The following is a 17632-nucleotide window of genomic DNA, read 5'->3' on the forward strand; positions in this document are numbered from 1 at the left end:
AAAGAGACTGGAATACGTTCAGCAGATAACTGTGGACGTACGTAGCAAGTGCTACTCTAAGATGAAAAATTTGGCGTAGGAGGAGGATTCGTAACCGGCCGAATCAAACCGGTCACAAGATTAATGAATCAAAAGAACAATTTAAAAAATGACGCTTACACTGATCAAAAATTACAAGAGATGTACTTGGGAAGGCATGTAAATGCAGGAAAATTCCAGCTGGATTACGTGATAGCCAGAGATTGCGATGAAAGATATTCCATTGTAACGTCTACAGAAGAGCTTATACAGAATCAGATCTGTAATAATGATGACTAATAGACTGAGAATCGTTCAGAAGAATCATTGTAGAAGGAAGTGGGATACTGAACTGTTGCGGAATGATGAGTTGTTTTTGAAGTTATCTAAAGCTGTAAATAGTACGATAATGAATGCCACAGTAAGCAGTTTAGCTGAAGAGGACAATGATAGAAGCAGGACAGATAAACATAGGTGCAAGGAAGAAAACTGTGAACAAATCTTGGGAGACAAATTAAATACTTAGTTGACAAACGAAAGAAGAAAGTTCAGAAACGTTCAGGGAAAGACAAAAATAGAGGGATATAAGTCACTTACGACTGAAATAAATAGGAATTGGAGGGAAGCCAAGACGAAATGACTGTACGAAAAATGTGAAGAAATCAAAAAATGAAATGGTCGTTGAAAGAACTGAAACAGAAAACAGAAAAGACAAAACAAATTTGGTGAAATTAAAAGCGATGCCGACGACATTAAGAGTGAAATGGAAATTTCACTGTCAAACGCAGAAGATACAGCGTTTAGGGGGAAAGAATACATCCAAGGCCTCTAAGAGAGTCAACACCTGCTTGTTCATGTGGTAGAGGAAGAAATCTGAGTCAATTTGGAAGACATTAGGGATTGTGTATTAGAGTCAGTGTTTAACAGAGCTTTGGAGTCTTAAAATCAAAGAAGACAGAAGGAATAGACAGTCCTTCAGAATTTGTAAAATCACTGAGCAAGTGCCAGCCAAAAGACTATTTAAGTTTGAGTGTAGAATCTATGAGACTGGAGATATGCCATCAGACTTCCGCGAAATCATCATCCCACACCTCGAAGACAGCAGGGCCAGATAAATGCGAGAATTATCGCCCAATCAGCTTGACAGTTCATGTACATAAGTTGTTGACAAGAGTAATGTGCAGAAGAATGGAGAAGAAAACTGACAATCTGTTAGATGACTATCAGTTTGGTTTTCGGCAAGGCAAAGGCACAAGAGAGGCATTTTTGACGTTGCACTTGATAATGGAAGCAGGACTTAAGAAAAATCAAGACACATTCATTGAATTTGTCGACCTACAGAAAGCTTTCGACGATGTAAAATAGTGCAGGATGTTAGAATTCCTCAGAAAACTTATTGTAAACGATAGGGAAAGACGAGTAATATGCAATATGTATAACAACCAAGAAGGAACAATGAGAGCAGAAAACCAAGAATGAAGTTCTCAGATTAAATAGGGTGTACAATATGGATGCAATCTTTCTGGCATTTAAATTTGTGGTGAAAGGATGTCAGTGATAGGGTTCACTGATGACACTGCTACCCTCAGGGGGAACAATACATGTACTCATATATCACATTGTGATTCAAACAGCATCTCTAATTAAATTATTTTTAACATATGTACACAAACTACCCATTTCTTGAAAGATAATCACCCCACTGACCAATACCTCGTGAGCAAAAGAATTACTCCAATTGTTATAACGGAATAAAATAATATATTCTTCTTCATGACCTCATATTTCCTAAGCACAGTTATTTTCCAGCTTTATAACAAATTAAATTTGCTCAATGCAGTTAAAACTACAATCTTTGAAACTGATCCATGTAGTAATTTCTTTTGTTAAAGCATTGAGCGTCTTAATTCAATAAAACACTAAATAATTTCCTAGTTTAAATAATGTGATATTAATTGTCAATTGTAGAGACTTATTGTCATTATTTCCATTAACATAATGAAGCTGGACACTATCGTTTCTTTAGTAAACATCTAAAAGATTGATCACAACTACGAGAGATTATAAATACTTGTTGTAGTTGTGTTTGCTACACGTTGTGTGATTCACATTTTTAGCAATAATGTCAGCACCACAAAACTTTTTTATTATATGAACTAAGATAACATAGAACGTTGTATCATTATTAAATGAACTTGCAATGCAATTTGTTTTCATGTAAGATTAAACTGAGATTACAGCTACAATAATAGAATCAATGTTATGTGAATTACACAGAATAATCCTTATATAGTCGATGCACTACATGATCCATATTACTGCCACATGATTGAAAATGCGAAATGTAGTATGTATCTGGAATCATCCTGTATCTGAGACTCCAATATATACAGAGATAAAGTTCTGTTTGAGTATGTACTTTGTGAGTTACCTATCTGCCACTGTTATATTCCTGTGATTGATCGAAGAAATCATCAATAATTATTGATTATAATCAATCACTAATGGAAATTGACACTTTCATTTTAGCTGGTTGCTGTTGTGTCTAAATTTTCATCCATAAATCGGTGGTTATTTACAGTTCTAGACTTTGTACTATTACAGTATGTATAAAGACAGAATAAAACTTTGATCATATAAAAGCTATTAAGTGAACTAAAATTTACATTTTGTCATAAAGGAATATTAAAGAATTGAAAGCAACATTGAAACATTTTTTGCACAGATGCAAAGTCAATTATAGCTGAAGATTTTATCTGTAACCATTAATTTATTGAAACATTTACAAAAATATTCACAAAATAATTTGCAATTCTCAATAATCACACAAAACTTCCTGTATTGCTGTGTTTTGTGTTGTACTCAATGATATATTCTTCTATTGTTTCTTCTGAAGCGGAGAACTTTGTTTCACCAGATATCTGGCGTTGTTTGAAGTATCAGGTACTTTAATCGATAAATAAAAATGAAACAACTTGTAAATTTACTATATCAATAAATATTAAAATCACGTTCATATTCCAACAAACTACGTAAAACAGTTTTAAATAATTTAAATAAATAAAATTCATAGTTAACATAACAAGTATAACAAAAATTTTAATGGGAGAGGTATGGTTAGATACACTCCAATGATAATGTGCTGTGACAAGCAGTGAATGTTCTTTGTGATTGGTTGAATTATGGAATGATCACTAGATGAGACAAGACATGTACGAGACACCACATGTACTAATAATGTCTTTTGATGGTGTAACTGTGAATGGAAGTTTGAGGTAGCTCCAAAGGGATCCATGACAAGGTATCATTTTAAATTTCCTATCGAAAACAAAACAAGATGAAGAAAATTGTGATATAGCATCGAAACAGCTTCCTGTAGTTCATATTTGTAATCTGATTCTTGTTTACTAGCAATAACAGTGCTGGTTACTAGCAAGAACTGAACAAAACTGTAACTGCTGTATTCGTTGTTGTTTTTGAAAATTGTGTGATACCTCACTCACCAAACTTGGGATATTGTGAACATTTATGGACTAGTTAGATGCTGATGATAAAATTCAAATTTTACCTTGGAGCCAAATAACAAACCAATAAACGCCAACTTCGTAAGTATTTTGTACCATAGGTCTTAAATGATCTGTTTTATTTATAACAACAGTTTTGTTCCCTTGTCTTACACAATTTCACACGTACGCGAACTACTTGCCCAATAAAAGGTGCGAACATGACAACTAAAGGGGCGGGTGTAGCTTTTCTCAGTGTGTGTGTGTGTGTATGTGTGTGAGTGAGGTGGCACTTCAGCACTGAAGGAGCAGAGAAATGGGGCTGGAATGACGTGACAGTGTACTCGTTGATATGCATACAGTAACAGAAAAATGCGGTGGGAATGTAGTTTCGTATTTCTCGCTTAGTTTATTATTTAGTATAAAAAATAAGGAAAAATGCATCAGAAACACTTCTTGAGTGTTGACGAATTCAGTCTCACATTTGTTTCGTCTTAAAAAGGGGAGTAACTCTCTGGTAAAAACACCGTAGGCATTAAGATATAAGCGAAACAAATAGGTCACAGTCTCAATGAATGTATTTTGATACCAGGCGTGTATTGTCCCGAGACGATACGTATGTATCCAGCATTGAGAGGCGTTAGGAAAGCGTGTTGGCCTGATATATTTTTAATGAAGAAACATATCTTCAAGTACGGCTTTCCACATCGAGAATTTTCGCTAGTGAAGAAGCAATGACAGCACCAGCTCCAGACCCTTGGCCTTGCTGGACTAACAGACCCTGCAGCAGCTCCTCCGCTGTGTCTTCATCTAGTGGAATTAGCTCCCCTAGTTCCTCTAATACCTGCCTCCCCTTGGAAGACTCAACTTCTTTGTCGTCGTTGATTACAGTTCTCGTTGGAGAAATAACAGTCTCTGGCGTCGTCCACTGTTCCTGTTGCATAGTCAGCTGACTGTCAGGACCAATGGGCGCTGGTTCAATTTCAGTTGTAACTTCACTTTCTGGTTTGGCACTGTTATACCGCAGGAGCTGTTCATCGTGTCCGTCGGAATCGTCGTAAGTGGTAGCATTCTCTGTCGCAGCAGACGCATCATCGGTAGTGACACCAGGGTGTTCTTCAGGAACTTCTAGAAGCTGACGTTTATTTCTATGCGAACGGATTGTTTCTGTCTGGGGTTTCTCTTTCGATGATATGGTCCCAGAACGACGTAACGGAATTTCTATGAGTGATGTAGTTCCTGACTGTGTTGCATATCCAGGTAATGTACCAAACTGCCGTGACATCTCACGATTTTCTCGCAATATGGCCTCAATTTCTTGGACAGTCGCCTCTGCCATCACATTTTCAGGAGCAGCGGCTGCTTTTAATCCAGATGAACGCCATTGGTAACCTGGTAAATTTTGGAGCTGCTTCGACATTTGACGATTTTGTTTCAAGATTGCTTCGATTTCGCGAGTGGTAGCCTCTACTGCGCTGTGCACCCGCCTAAATGTCTTCATGCCTTTCAGTCTCCGCTTCCGGTAGATATCAGCTCTAGATGTTATGCTGGTGACTTTCTTGGGATTTGCTTTACCACTTCGCTGCAGAACTTTGGGCTGTGTTGCGACTCGAGGCACATCGTCTTGGTCCGAAGTGGTTGCGGATGGAGGCTTAAGTTCGTCGCTGATATCATCAGCAGCTCGCTTCTTGCGCCGAGCTCTCGCTGGCTTAGATGGCCCAGTGTCATCGAAGACGTCGTTGACGTATTCTGTGGACGACCGCGGCGTTCTTCTGAGTGTATCATCCTGCCCCGTTCCGATGGTGTTTGACTCGTAAGAAGATGCCACACTGTAGACCTCGTCATCGACTGCACGGCCAGATCTGTCAGTCTCCATGTCCTGCTCCTGCTGGATGTCGTTGGAGTTCTGGATTGGAATTCCGTGGTAGCTGTGCTGGTGCTTATTGGCGGCGCCGTACGTCTTCACTTTGGAGTGGCCCTGGATTATGAGGTACATGGGCCCCCGGAGTGGTTCCGCCGGTTGCTTGTAATGGGAAAACAGAGGGTCAGTGGTCAAGGAGGCCACGGTCGTAGCCACGGGGGTGGCACACGTGGTGACGGTCGTGGTGGGAGTGGCAGGTGGCGTCGTTACGGTGAAGGCGTCGGACTGGGGAGCGACGGCGGTGACCGGCGTCGCCTCGTCGCGCAGCAGGCTCTGCAGCAGCGAGGAGAGGTCCACGGCGTCGTGGGCGGCGGGGGGCCGCGTGGGGGCGGCGGCGGTGGGCGGCGCCGCGGCGACCGTCGCCAGCTGCGTCTTGCCCTCCTTCCAGTCGAGCGCCTGCTGCAGCGGCTGCGTCGTCGACGCGTGGTACACGAGGTTGGCGTGCTGCAGCGACACCGACGTCTGGCCCTGCGTCGGCCGCGCCAGCGCCGAGGCCGTCGGGGGCGGCGGGGGCGGCGGCATCAGCATGGTGTACGGCGGCCGCATCGGCGGCGCCGACGGCTTGTGGTAGAAGGGCGACGGGTAGTACGAGGCCGGCAGCGAAGAGTAGTGGTGGTTCGAGCCGAACTTGGACGCGTCTACGATCTTGAGGAACTGATCGAAGACGTCGCGCCGGGATTCCAGCTGAGCCTGTGACGACTGCGGGGCGGTCGGTGGAGCCGCATCGGCAGTGGTGGCGACGGGCGGCGGCAGCGGCGTGGGCTGGCGAGGTCGCAACACCGGCACCTGCAGCAGGAAGTCATCGATGTGTCAGAGGGGATGACACTGGTGTCCTCAGCAAAACAGAGGATAAACCGCGGAATGACGAAACTAATTAAGAGTTGTAGAAATCTGATTAGCGATAGACTAACATAAAAATTGGTAACAAAGATGTAGGTGAAGTTAAGGAATTCTACTACCTTGGATGCAAAATAACACATGGCGGACGAAGGCAAGGTGGACATAAAAAGCAGATAAGCGCAGGCAAAGAGGGCATTCCATTCCACAAGAATTCTGAATGTGTCAATATGGTTCAAATTGCTCTGAGCACTATGCGACTTAACAGCTGAGGTCATCAGTCCCCTATAACTCAGAACTACTTAAACCTAACTAACCTAAGGACATCACACACATCCATGCCCGAGGCAGGATTCGAACCTGCGACAGTAGCGGTCGCGTGGTTCCAGACTGTAGCGCCTAGAACCGCTCGGCCACCCCGGCCGGCTGACTATGTCAAGCCTAGACTTTTATTTAAGGGGGTAGGACGTCAAACGGGCCGACTTGGAGCAGGAGAGTCACGACAGGACATTTTAATTTCTACTGTCTATACTTTTACAAATAAATTCATAAAACTTTGTCACCATGACCAGAAAGGATTGAGGACTCACACTCATCACAGTGGAAGTTCAAAAACGTAGCAAAATACCTTTTTTTACATGTGAAATTTCATCATTATTTCACTTATTACTGGCTGCACTTGTTGCTATAGGTACACTTTTCTTCGTAAGTAAGACAGATTCTTCGATGAATTTTTCATAGCGCACAAACAGTAGTTACATCTGTATGAAACTTTAGAATTTTCCAAATCTATTAAAAAACTGTGGAAGAAATTGAGATAATTAACTGTAAAACTTGAATTTTTTCTAAATATGATGTTTAAAATGTAACAGTTCATTCATTTTTTCATAAATTAAATAACTTATAGAGCTTCATACACCTGTAACTATGGTTTTTATGCTGTGCAAAAGTAATCGAAGAATCTCTCTTACTTGGGAAGAAAAGTGTACCTATAGCAACAAATGCAGTAAGTGAAAAAATGATGAAATTTCACATGTAAAAAAAATGTGTTTTGTTACATTTTTGAGCTTCCACTGCTATGAGTATGAATCCTGAATCCTTCCTGGTCATGCTGTTAAAGTTTTAAGAATTTATATGTAAAATTATAGACAGTGTAAATTAAAATGTCCTGTGGTGTCTCTCCTGCTCCAAGTCGGCCCGTTTGACATCCTACCCCCTTTAACGAAGAAATTTGGAGTACAGCGTTTTATGGTAGTGAATCATGGACAATCGAAAAACCGGAACAGAAGAGAATCGTATCATTTGAAAGATGAAGGATGCTGAAAATTAGGTGGGCTGATAATCAGTGAGGTGCCTCTTCGATTAATCGGTGAAGACAGGAACGTGCGGAAAGCAACGGTAAAATTGAAATGAGCGTTTGGCGTCAATGAGCGGGAGGCGCCTTACGGGGAAGGTCCGGCCGCCTTCGTGCACGTCTTATTACATTACACGACACACTGGCGACCTGCACGTAGGATGGGGATGAAATGATCAGGAAGACAGCACAACACCCAGTCCTTGAGCGGAGAATATCCCTGACCCAGACGGGAATCGAACACGGGCCCGTAAGACGGGAATCCGTCACGCTGACCACTCAGCTATCGGGGCGGATGGAAAGCAACGGTGAGAAGAAGGGAGAGGATGTATCTTAAGACATTAGGGAACAACTTCTATGGTGCAAGAGGGAGCAGCAGAGGGTAAAAACTGTCGGGGAAGACAGAGGCCGGAATACATCCAACACATAACTGAGGCATCAAACCAGTCAGAAGGAAGATGACTCAAAATAGAGTCCCTACCTTGAGGCTTACACCTCGCCGTAGAGTTATTTACGTAACTCTTTTGTTTACTTAACCTGATATTTATTCCCTTCATCTGACAAAATTATGGTTATCAGTCCCTGTCTTGCATCTGTCCTGGTATTGCACATATTTTGCATTTTATTTATTACGATAAACGTGTAATAAGTTACACCTAAAAACACACAACGTTCTAAGTCTAAAACATGATTGCTTGACACTTCATACAATGACCAGCTTGTTGGTTTCTTTTTACAGGTGCAGTAAGAGAAAACAGTAGAGTTCACATTCGTTCATGAAAAGTACAACAATAACGACAGGTTACAAGAAGGTAGTTTTAGTGCTGTGACTGATTGTGAAATGATAAGAGAAAGAATTGACATTATGAGACGGGAGCATTAGTGCCTGACAGAAGGAAACTGTCAGTATACGTTAATATTTGGGTGAAAGTTTGAAGGTGACAGAAGGGAGTGCTTTAGTTTCTTCTTAAAAGCAACAGGGCACAGCATTGTCCGGATAAGTGAAGGTTAATTTGTTCCAGAGGCGGATAGTGCCACATCGATGAAGTTTGTGAATTTGTTTGTTTTGTGAATGAGCCCAGTAGGATATTAGATAAGTGAGACTACATGTTTCTGTTATGATGAGATGACTAGTATTTAACCTCTGTTGTGAGGTACTGGGGTGCATGGGTACTGAGAAAACGATGAAGAAGTCGTAGCATATGGCAGCCACGTAATTTGTCTCGGCGCAACCAATTTTAACTGAGCCAATGAAGAACTGACATTGTAAAACAGACGAGTGATGCAGGTATAATGCATACATGCATTCATGGTTACTTACAGCCTTCAAATATTTTCTCTATTAAGTGTTGCGTTGCGTTACATCGTAGTAGTGGAGTTTCGATGCAATGTCTAACTTCACAAATTCACGTTTCGCATCTGTGGAAATACACTGAAGTACAAAAAATCGCATCACGAAAAAATAAACAAAAATTAGGAGTAGGTATTAAAATCCATGGAGAAGAAATAAAAACTTTGAGGTTCGCCGATGACATTGTAATTCTATCAGAGACAGCAAAGGACCTGGAAGAGCAGCTGAACGGAATGGACAGTGCCTTGAAAGGAGGAACATCAACAAAAGCAAAACGAGGATAATGGAATGTAGTCGAATTAAGTCGGGTGATGCTGAGGGAATTAGATTAGGAAATCAGACACTTAAAGTAGTAAAGGAGTTTTGCTATTTGGGGAGCAAAATAACTGATGATGGTCGAAGTAGAGAGGATATAAAATGTAGACTGGCAATGGCAAGGAAAGCGTTTCTTAAGAAGAGAAATTTGTTAACATCAAGTGTAGATTTAAGTGTCAGGAAGTCGTTTCTGAAATTATTTGTATGGAGTGTAGCCATGTATGGAAGTGAAACATGGACGATAAATAGTCTGGAGAAGAAGAGAATAGAAGCTTTCGAAATGTGGTGCTACAGAAGAATGCTGAAGCTTAGATGGGTAGATCATATAACTAATGAGGAGGTATTGAATAGAATTGGGGAGAAGAGGAGTTTGTGGCACAACTTGACATGAAGAAGGGACCGGTTGGTAGGACATGTTCTGAGGCTTCGAGGGATCACAAATTTAGCATTGGAGGGCAGCGTGGAGGATAAAATCGTAGAGGGAGACCAAGAGATGAATACACTAAGCAGATTCAGAAGGATGTAGGTTGCAGTAGGTACTGGGAGATGAAGAAGCTTGCACAGGATAGAGTAGCATGGAGAGCTGCATCAAACCAGTCTCAGGACTGAAGATCACAACAACAACAATTAAATTTAGAAAAAACATTTTTGTAGGTAACATATTTAAGTGATTAACATTGCAAGATTACAGTTTGATGTTAGCGCGAGATACCCATTGCAAATGTGATATGCAAGTACATTAATAACCGATGTAGTCACCAAAATGTTGAATGCAAGCATGCAAACGTGCTTCATTGTGTTACACAAGTGTCGGACATCAGTTTGTGGGATGGCTTTCTATGCCTGTTGCACTAGTGACATCGATACACGGGCGGTTAATGCTGTTTGTGGATGACGCTGGAGATGTCGTTGGATGATGTGCCATATGTGGTCGATTGGAGACAGATCTGGTGATCGAGTAAACCAACACTCTGTAGGCCTTGTTGGGTTACAACATCGGTATGTAGGTCAACCTTTTGCCGTTCATGAACGGCAGCACAACAGGTCGAATCACCAGATTGATGTATAAGTTTGCAGTCAGATTTCGTGGGATAACCACCAGAGTGCTCCTGCTGTCATACGAAATTGCACTGCAGACCATAACTCCAGGTGTGGGTCCAGTGTGTCTGACATGCAGACAGGTTGGTTCCAGGCCCTCAGCTTGCCTTCTTCTAACCAACACACGTCACCGAAGCAGAGCCAGCTTTCATCAGAAAACCCTGCCCTCCAGTGAGTTCTCGGTTGACACTACTAAAGTCGCAAATGGAGATGGTTTGGGGTGAGTGGAATTCACGCTACAGGGCATCTGGCTCGGAGCTGTCCTTGAGTAACCGATTTACAACAGTTCGTTCCGTCACTATAGTGCCAACTGCTGCTCAGATTGCTGCTGCTGATGCAGTGCTAAGTGCCAAAGCAATACGCCGAACTCGATGGTCTTCATTCTCTACAGTGCTACGTGGCCGTCCGGAGCTCGGTCTTGTTGCCACTGTACGTTCTTGTGACCACCGCTGACAGCAGTCATCTACAGTGGCTACATTCCTGTCAAATCTTTCTGCAGTATAGCAGAAGGAACATCCAGCTTCTCGTAGCCCTATTATAAGACCTCGTTCAAATTCAGTGAGGTTTTGATAATGGCTTCTTTGTCGCCTTAAAAGCATTCTAGACTAAAATCAACTCACCACGTCCAATCTCGAAGGTGATCAACGACCACTGCCGTTAGAGCGTGTATTTAAAGCAAACCTGATTTACATCTTCGCAGTGGCGCTACTGGCGCCTCTCTTACGCAAATGTTGAGAAAGATGAATAGACGTCATCTTTCATATGTAGAAACGCGCCTACCAACTTTCATATATGTTGCTCATCTTGTTCTTTGTGTTGAGATTTTTTTTTCCGTCACTGTATGCATAGAGGCAGGCCAAAATCTTCCTGTGGCGACAGTATTTTCTGCACAGTTGGGATACTCGGGCAAAGTTACACACAAGTTCTTCGCGGTTTTTTAATAATGTATTGGAATATCGTCGAGTGGAATAGGAGGCCATTGTCTGCGGGGTTCAGAACTTATTAATTTCTGATACTAAAAATACTTGGGACATCTTTGCACTGTAAGTTCCAGGTCTTGCGCCCACCTTACCACTGGAGACAGAACATCATTCCTCTGAACCATTGTACCATTGACGTCTTCAAGTCTATCATTAAACTAAAGCACGTAGAAGTTACTTGTGCAGGCGGACGGTCCCGAGGAGATGCCACTGATATTACGTTAATTTGTATTTCCCTTAATGATGCATTACACAAAATGTTTGTAGTGTTGTAATACTTTGTAAGGAGATGTTACATGACTTAGGTGTAATTACTTTTCTTTCGTGTAATGCTGCTACTCACAGCACTTATTATTTACACATTTTTTCGGTTCTGTATTAATCTTACATTGACTCTGAGAGGCTGCTATTTTTCTCGTTCCTCATAATCTTGTTCAGGTGATTTGTAATTTTACTGTACAAATTTTTTATATCTAGAGTCAATACTTTATTTAACATGTTATAATAACTTTTAACCTGAATGAATGAAGAAGTTTTAGTTATATCTTACAAGGAGTCTTTGAGGGCGAGGTCGCAAGCTCAATCTTTAGTAAGACTCACTTGAAAGTTTTGTGTTAACAGTTATGACAAGAAAAACATTAGCTGCTAATGACTCACTCTCTGCATCAGGAGGACGACAGAAAATAAGTGTCCGGGAGCCGCAGAGATCATAATTCTGTGGGATGTATGTATTATACGTCATAGAATGAACATCGTCGATATTCATGAAAACATTCTACGTATCGAACCAGTAAGAACACTGTGGAAAAAAAAAGAAAAATGGCCATTTCTCACAGCGCCACATGCAGCTGCTTCTGTTCCGTGAGCCAAGCAACACATGAAGTGGACCACTGCTCTCTGGAGGCGTTTGGTGTGGTTCGAAGATTCTCCATTTTGCCTCTTTTGAAGTAATGCACACTGTCAGTGGATCGACGGTACAACGTGGTGTTTTACCTGCAGTGTGTGGAAGGTGTAGTTGATATCCGGCTGGTTCTGTGATATTTTGGAGCTAAATTTACTGTGAACTTTGAACCAGGATGTCAATGTTCACATTTATGGTAGCAAAGAGTTGCCCTTCCTCTGATGCCTCCGTTATGAGTATGCTGTGGACACTCGCGTCTTACAATAGTTCAACAGCTTCGTTCACAGGGATGCATGTATACGTTCACTGCTTGAGGAACATTCAAGCACCCTATCGTACTTCGACTTGACGGCTAAATCATCCGATCTTAGCGCCACAGAATATCTGGGACTGTCTGCAACAGTTAGAGAAGCGTAGCACTCAGCGTCCAACAAATTCGTACCTGTACTGGACGTAATCTTCAATGAATGCCTTCAGCTGGTAGTGGCATACCTGAAAGAAACGACCCTTTAAGGTTATGGGCGGTGTTATATGGTATTAGCGTGAAGTCTCCTGGGCGTGAGACACTATTTGTCCGGATGGTTAGGTAGCATTGCCACGCCTGGTAATCAGTATAGAATTATAAGATTGGTTCCCAGCTTCGCAACGTGAGAACCCTGTTCCCTTCTTAGCAATAAATTGTATTTTCGCACCCTCTCTTCTTTAAAGGATAGTACTCCCGCGTGTAAAAGAGCTTCAGACATCTGATTGCTTTATAAATGAGTTAATGTGTTAAATATTTGGCATTTAGCATGTTAAAACTTCATATCTGAAGGCGAAAAATTAAAGTTATGTTGGTTGTATTACTTTCGGATTACTCATGAACAAACTAAAGAAAAAGTCAAAAACACAATTGGAAATTTATCAAGTGATAAACTGTGTTCGTTTCTCCTTTTGCGAGACTATGAGCAAGAAAAGGTCTATAAAATGTTTGAAATTATGTTTTAACTTTGTTGTACAGGGGATGGTCAAAATAATGTGAACAGTGGTAGTAATTGGATGTTTGAGTTTGATGGTCAACAACGCAGGGGAGACACGTGTCGCGCTTGACTGTGCGTGTTCAGTACGGACTAGGCATCAGTGCAGGTTGTTTACGACTAGTGCACGCTTCGTATTTGCTTAAGAGGCCCAGGTTGACGTGCAATGAGAGATCTAACAGAGTCCCAAAGAGGGCAGATTGTGGGGGCCCGATTAGCCGGAGCATCAGTAACGAAGACAACCAACTTATTGAATGTTTCAACAGTCATGACAGCCTACACGAAACATGGAAAGACATCATCGTGTAAACGTAATAGTGGTGCAAATCAAAACTAAATGACAGAGATCGTCATACGTTAACACGAATTGCATCAAAACACCACAAAACTACGGCGGCTACAGTGACTGCAGAGCTCAACAGCCATCTTCGAGACCCCGTATCTATCGACACTGTCCGCCGAGAACTCCATAAAGTGAATATTCATGGACGAACTGCTATACCGAAACCATTAGTGACGAAAACCAACGCAAAGAAGCGTAAAACGAGGTGTCAGGAGCATAATAAATCCTGAACTGGAAACACGTCATACGGTCCGAGTCAACGTTTTCGCCATCTCCAACATCGGACCGGGTTTACGTCTGGAGAACGCCAAAAGAAGCCTACAGTCCTGATTGCTTGATTCCAGCGGTTAAGCATGGAGGTGGAAGTGTTATGGGGTGGGGAGCCATATCATGGTTTTCTGCTGGTTCCATCAATACTCTCAAAGACTGTATTACAGCTAACGATTACGTGAACATTTTAGGTGATCAGGTGCACCCCATGATTCAAATGTTGTTCACCAACAATGATGCCATATTTCAGGATAATAATGCACACATTGACAAAGCCAGGACAGGAAAATACAACTGAGCAGCAGCGTCTTTTCTGGGCAGCGCAGTCCCCAGACTTGAACATTACCGAACCCTTGTGGGCGGTATTGGAGCGCAGACTCCTGAGCAGATTTCCGTCTCCCTCATCACTTCAGGAGTTAGAAGAGGGTCTGATCAAAGACTGGCATAACATTCCACTGGAGACTGTACAATCATTATATGCCAGTACTCCAAGAACAATCGCCGCTGCCAAATGGGGGTCCGACACCTCATTAATAAACCAGTACAGGTGTCCACATTATTTTGCCTATCCCCTGTAAGTCGCTAAGTGCTATCACTGCGGGATACAGGATGAGTATAGTTTGGATAATATGGGTACCGTTTTAACAAAAGCTAGTTTTCAAGCATGTCAATGTTATGACGTAATATCTCCTGTGCTATGTGTCGTACAATGATACAATGTTTCATGTACGTTCAGAGGTATATGTAGATGATATCTTCAAAATAGGTTACGAATAGAGTTGCTAATAAAGAAATAATAAACTAAAACTTACGGCTGATGCTGTAGTTTTACTGCACTAACAGTGAAAAATGTAATAAGCAATAAATTTTTTTTCCTTTCAGTTTGTTGTGTTTCTTGTGAATGAGAAAAAGTTTCGGATGGATTTGAAACTACACTACTGCCCATTAAAATTGCTACACCAAGAAGAAATGCAGATGATAAACGGGTATTCATTAGACAAACATACTACACTAGAACTGATATGTGATTACATTTTCACGCAATTTGGGTGCATAGATCCTGAGAAATCAGTACCCACAACAACCACCTCTGGCCGTAATAACGGCCTTGATACGGCTGGGCATTGAGTCAAACAGAGCTTGGATGTCGTGTACAGGTACAGCTGCCCATGCAGCTTCAACACGATACCACAGTTCATCAAGAGTAGTGACTGGCGTATTGTGACGAGCCAGTTGCTCGGCCACCATTGACCAGACGTTTTCAATTGGTGAGAGGTCTAAAGAATGTGCTGGCCAGGACAGCAGTCGAACATTTTCTGTATCCAGAAAGGCCCGTACAGGACCTGCAACATGCGGTCGTGCATTATCCTACTGAAATGTAGGGTTTCGCAGGGATCGAATGAAGGATAGAGCCACGGGTCGTAACACATCTGAAACGTAACGTCCACTGTTCAAAGTGCCGTCAATGCGAACAAGAGGTGACCGAGACGTGTAACCGATGGCACCCCATACCATCACGCCGGGTGATACGCCAGTATGGCGATGACGAATACACGCTTCCAATGTGCGTTCACCGCGATGTTGCCAAACACGGATGCGACCATCATGATGCTGTAAACAGAACCTGGACTCATCCGAAAAAAATGACGTTTTGCCACTCGTGCACCCAGGTTCGTCGTTGAGTACATCATCGCAGACGCTCCTGTCTGTGATGCAGCGTCAAGGGTAACCGCAGCCATGGTCTCCGTGCTGATAGTCCATGCTGCTGCAAACGTCGAACTGTTCGTGCAGATGGTTGTTGTCTTGCAAACGTCCCCATCTGCTGACTCAGCGATCGAGACGTGGCTGCACGATCCGTTACAGCGATACGGATAAGATGCCTGTCATCTCGACTGCTAGTGATAGGAGGCCGTTGGGATCCTGCACGGTGTTACGTATTACCCTCCTGAACGCACCGATTCCATATTCTGCTAACAGTCATTGGATCTCGACCAACGCGCGGAGCAATGTCGCGATACGATAAACCGCAATCGCGATAGGCTACAATCCGACCTTTATCAAAATCGGAAACGTGATGGTACGCATTTCTCCTCCTTACACGAGGCATCACAACAACGTTTCACCAGGCAACGCTGGTCAACTGCTGTTTGTGTATGAGAAATCGGTTGGAAACTTTCCTCACTTCAGCACGTTGTAGGTGTCGCCACCGGCACCAACCTTGTGTGAATGCTCTGAGAAGCTAATCATTTGCATATGACAGCATCGTCTTCCTGTCGGTTAAATTTCACGTATGTAGCACGTCATCTTCGTGGTGTAGCAATTTTAATGGCCAGTAGTGTAAGTGTAAAGTCTGTTTGACGAAAGAGCTCACATTCCCAAACACTGTGTGAATGTGGATGAATTTGCGCGCCATGAGTAATGCTGCCTCAAGAAGGATACACAGTTCCTAATCTTGATACTTGGCTTACTGTGGTAAGATTAAACCTCTTAATGAGTAGATTATGGCAGAGTTTAAAGTTTTAATTTCGGTTGATAATTATGTGAAATATCGAAAATCAATTCTGTTTTGCTCTTGGAAGCTGTTAGACAGGCAATCTTTAACAGGGGCTCGCTGACCGTTCCAGCCGTTTAGTGATGTGGATGCCAGACTGCAGCTGGAACAGTACCCGCCAAGTTGGCTGAGGGCGCTAATGCACTGCTTCCTGGACTCGGGTAGGCGCGCCTGCCCCAGTTGGAATCCGCCCGTCGGATTAACGACATGGGACGGTGTGTCGGCCAGCCTGGATGTGGTTTTTAGGCGGTTTTACACATCCCGCTAGGTGAATGCCGGGCTGGTCCCCAAATCCCGCCTCAGCTACACGACACGCAGACATTTGTAACACTTCCGCACTATTTCATGGTTTACACTAGACGTAGACAGCTGGGGTACACTGATTCCGTCCTGGGGGGGTATGGGGTGGCGGCAGGAAGGGCATCCGGCCACCTATTTAAATTGACCTTCCCAATTCCGTTGTAACCTCGCCGACCCTGCGACCATTGCGGGACAAAGGCGCAAGTGAAAGAAGAAGGCTGTAGCTGGAACAGTGGCCAGTGGCGTCCGTACCTCTGGCTGCGGCGTGGTGGCGAGCGGCGGGTCCGGCGTCCTGGAGGCGGGCTCCAGCCAGTAGTGCACCCTGTCCAGCACGGGCGGCACGTAGTCGTACGTCGGGTCGTTCTTCAGGGGGTCCCCGCGGCCCAGCGGCGTCCACTCGTCGTAGTCGACGCGCGGCGAGAACACCCCGCGCCCGTAGCTGCCTGCAACGACACACACGCGCGTCAAGTTACTAGCACTCTACGGTTCCTCATTGGTTCAGGAAGGACAACCGACACAAACGGTTACACAGGATGGTGCAAATAAAAACGGCGCGGGTGAGTGGATATGATTGGACTTGAATGCATGCATATAACCACACCCCGGTGACGCGCATACCACGTGATCCACATCGGTTCAGAGCGTAGTGCGAGCTGTGTCAGTGTGAGTGGAGCAGTGCAAATGTGACGAAAGTACTCACAGAGGAGCAGTTTTGGAAAGTTACGTGACAACAGAGTCATGGAAACGGTGTGGTCAGTTGTTTGCTGAGAAGTTTAAAGGTGACTAAGTGCCATCAAAGGGTGCCATGCAACGATTAGTCTGAAAATGGCGTCAGGCATGACCAGTTTTAAAGATATAATAATCATTCCATTCC

At 43.2% G+C, this 17632-nt stretch overlaps 1 protein-coding gene across 1 annotated transcript in view; it reads right to left on the reverse strand.

The window, feature by feature from the left end:
* Positions 1-3907: 3907 nt before the first annotated feature.
* The window catches only part of LOC124619992, a 159580-nt gene continuing 145855 nt past the window's right edge, over positions 3908-17632 (reverse strand). The window contains exons 3-4 of the mRNA XM_047146656.1: positions 17011-17201; positions 3908-6228 (exon numbers count right to left, since the gene is read on the reverse strand). Of these exons, the coding sequence (XP_047002612.1) occupies positions 4210-6228; positions 17011-17201 (2210 nt within the window). The 3' untranslated portion in view covers positions 3908-4209. The remainder of the gene's footprint in view (positions 6229-17010; positions 17202-17632) is intronic.

This window comes from Schistocerca americana, chromosome 6, assembly GCF_021461395.2.
Source record: "Schistocerca americana isolate TAMUIC-IGC-003095 chromosome 6, iqSchAmer2.1, whole genome shotgun sequence".
In the NCBI taxonomy this organism is placed as follows: domain Eukaryota; kingdom Metazoa; phylum Arthropoda; class Insecta; order Orthoptera; family Acrididae; genus Schistocerca; species Schistocerca americana.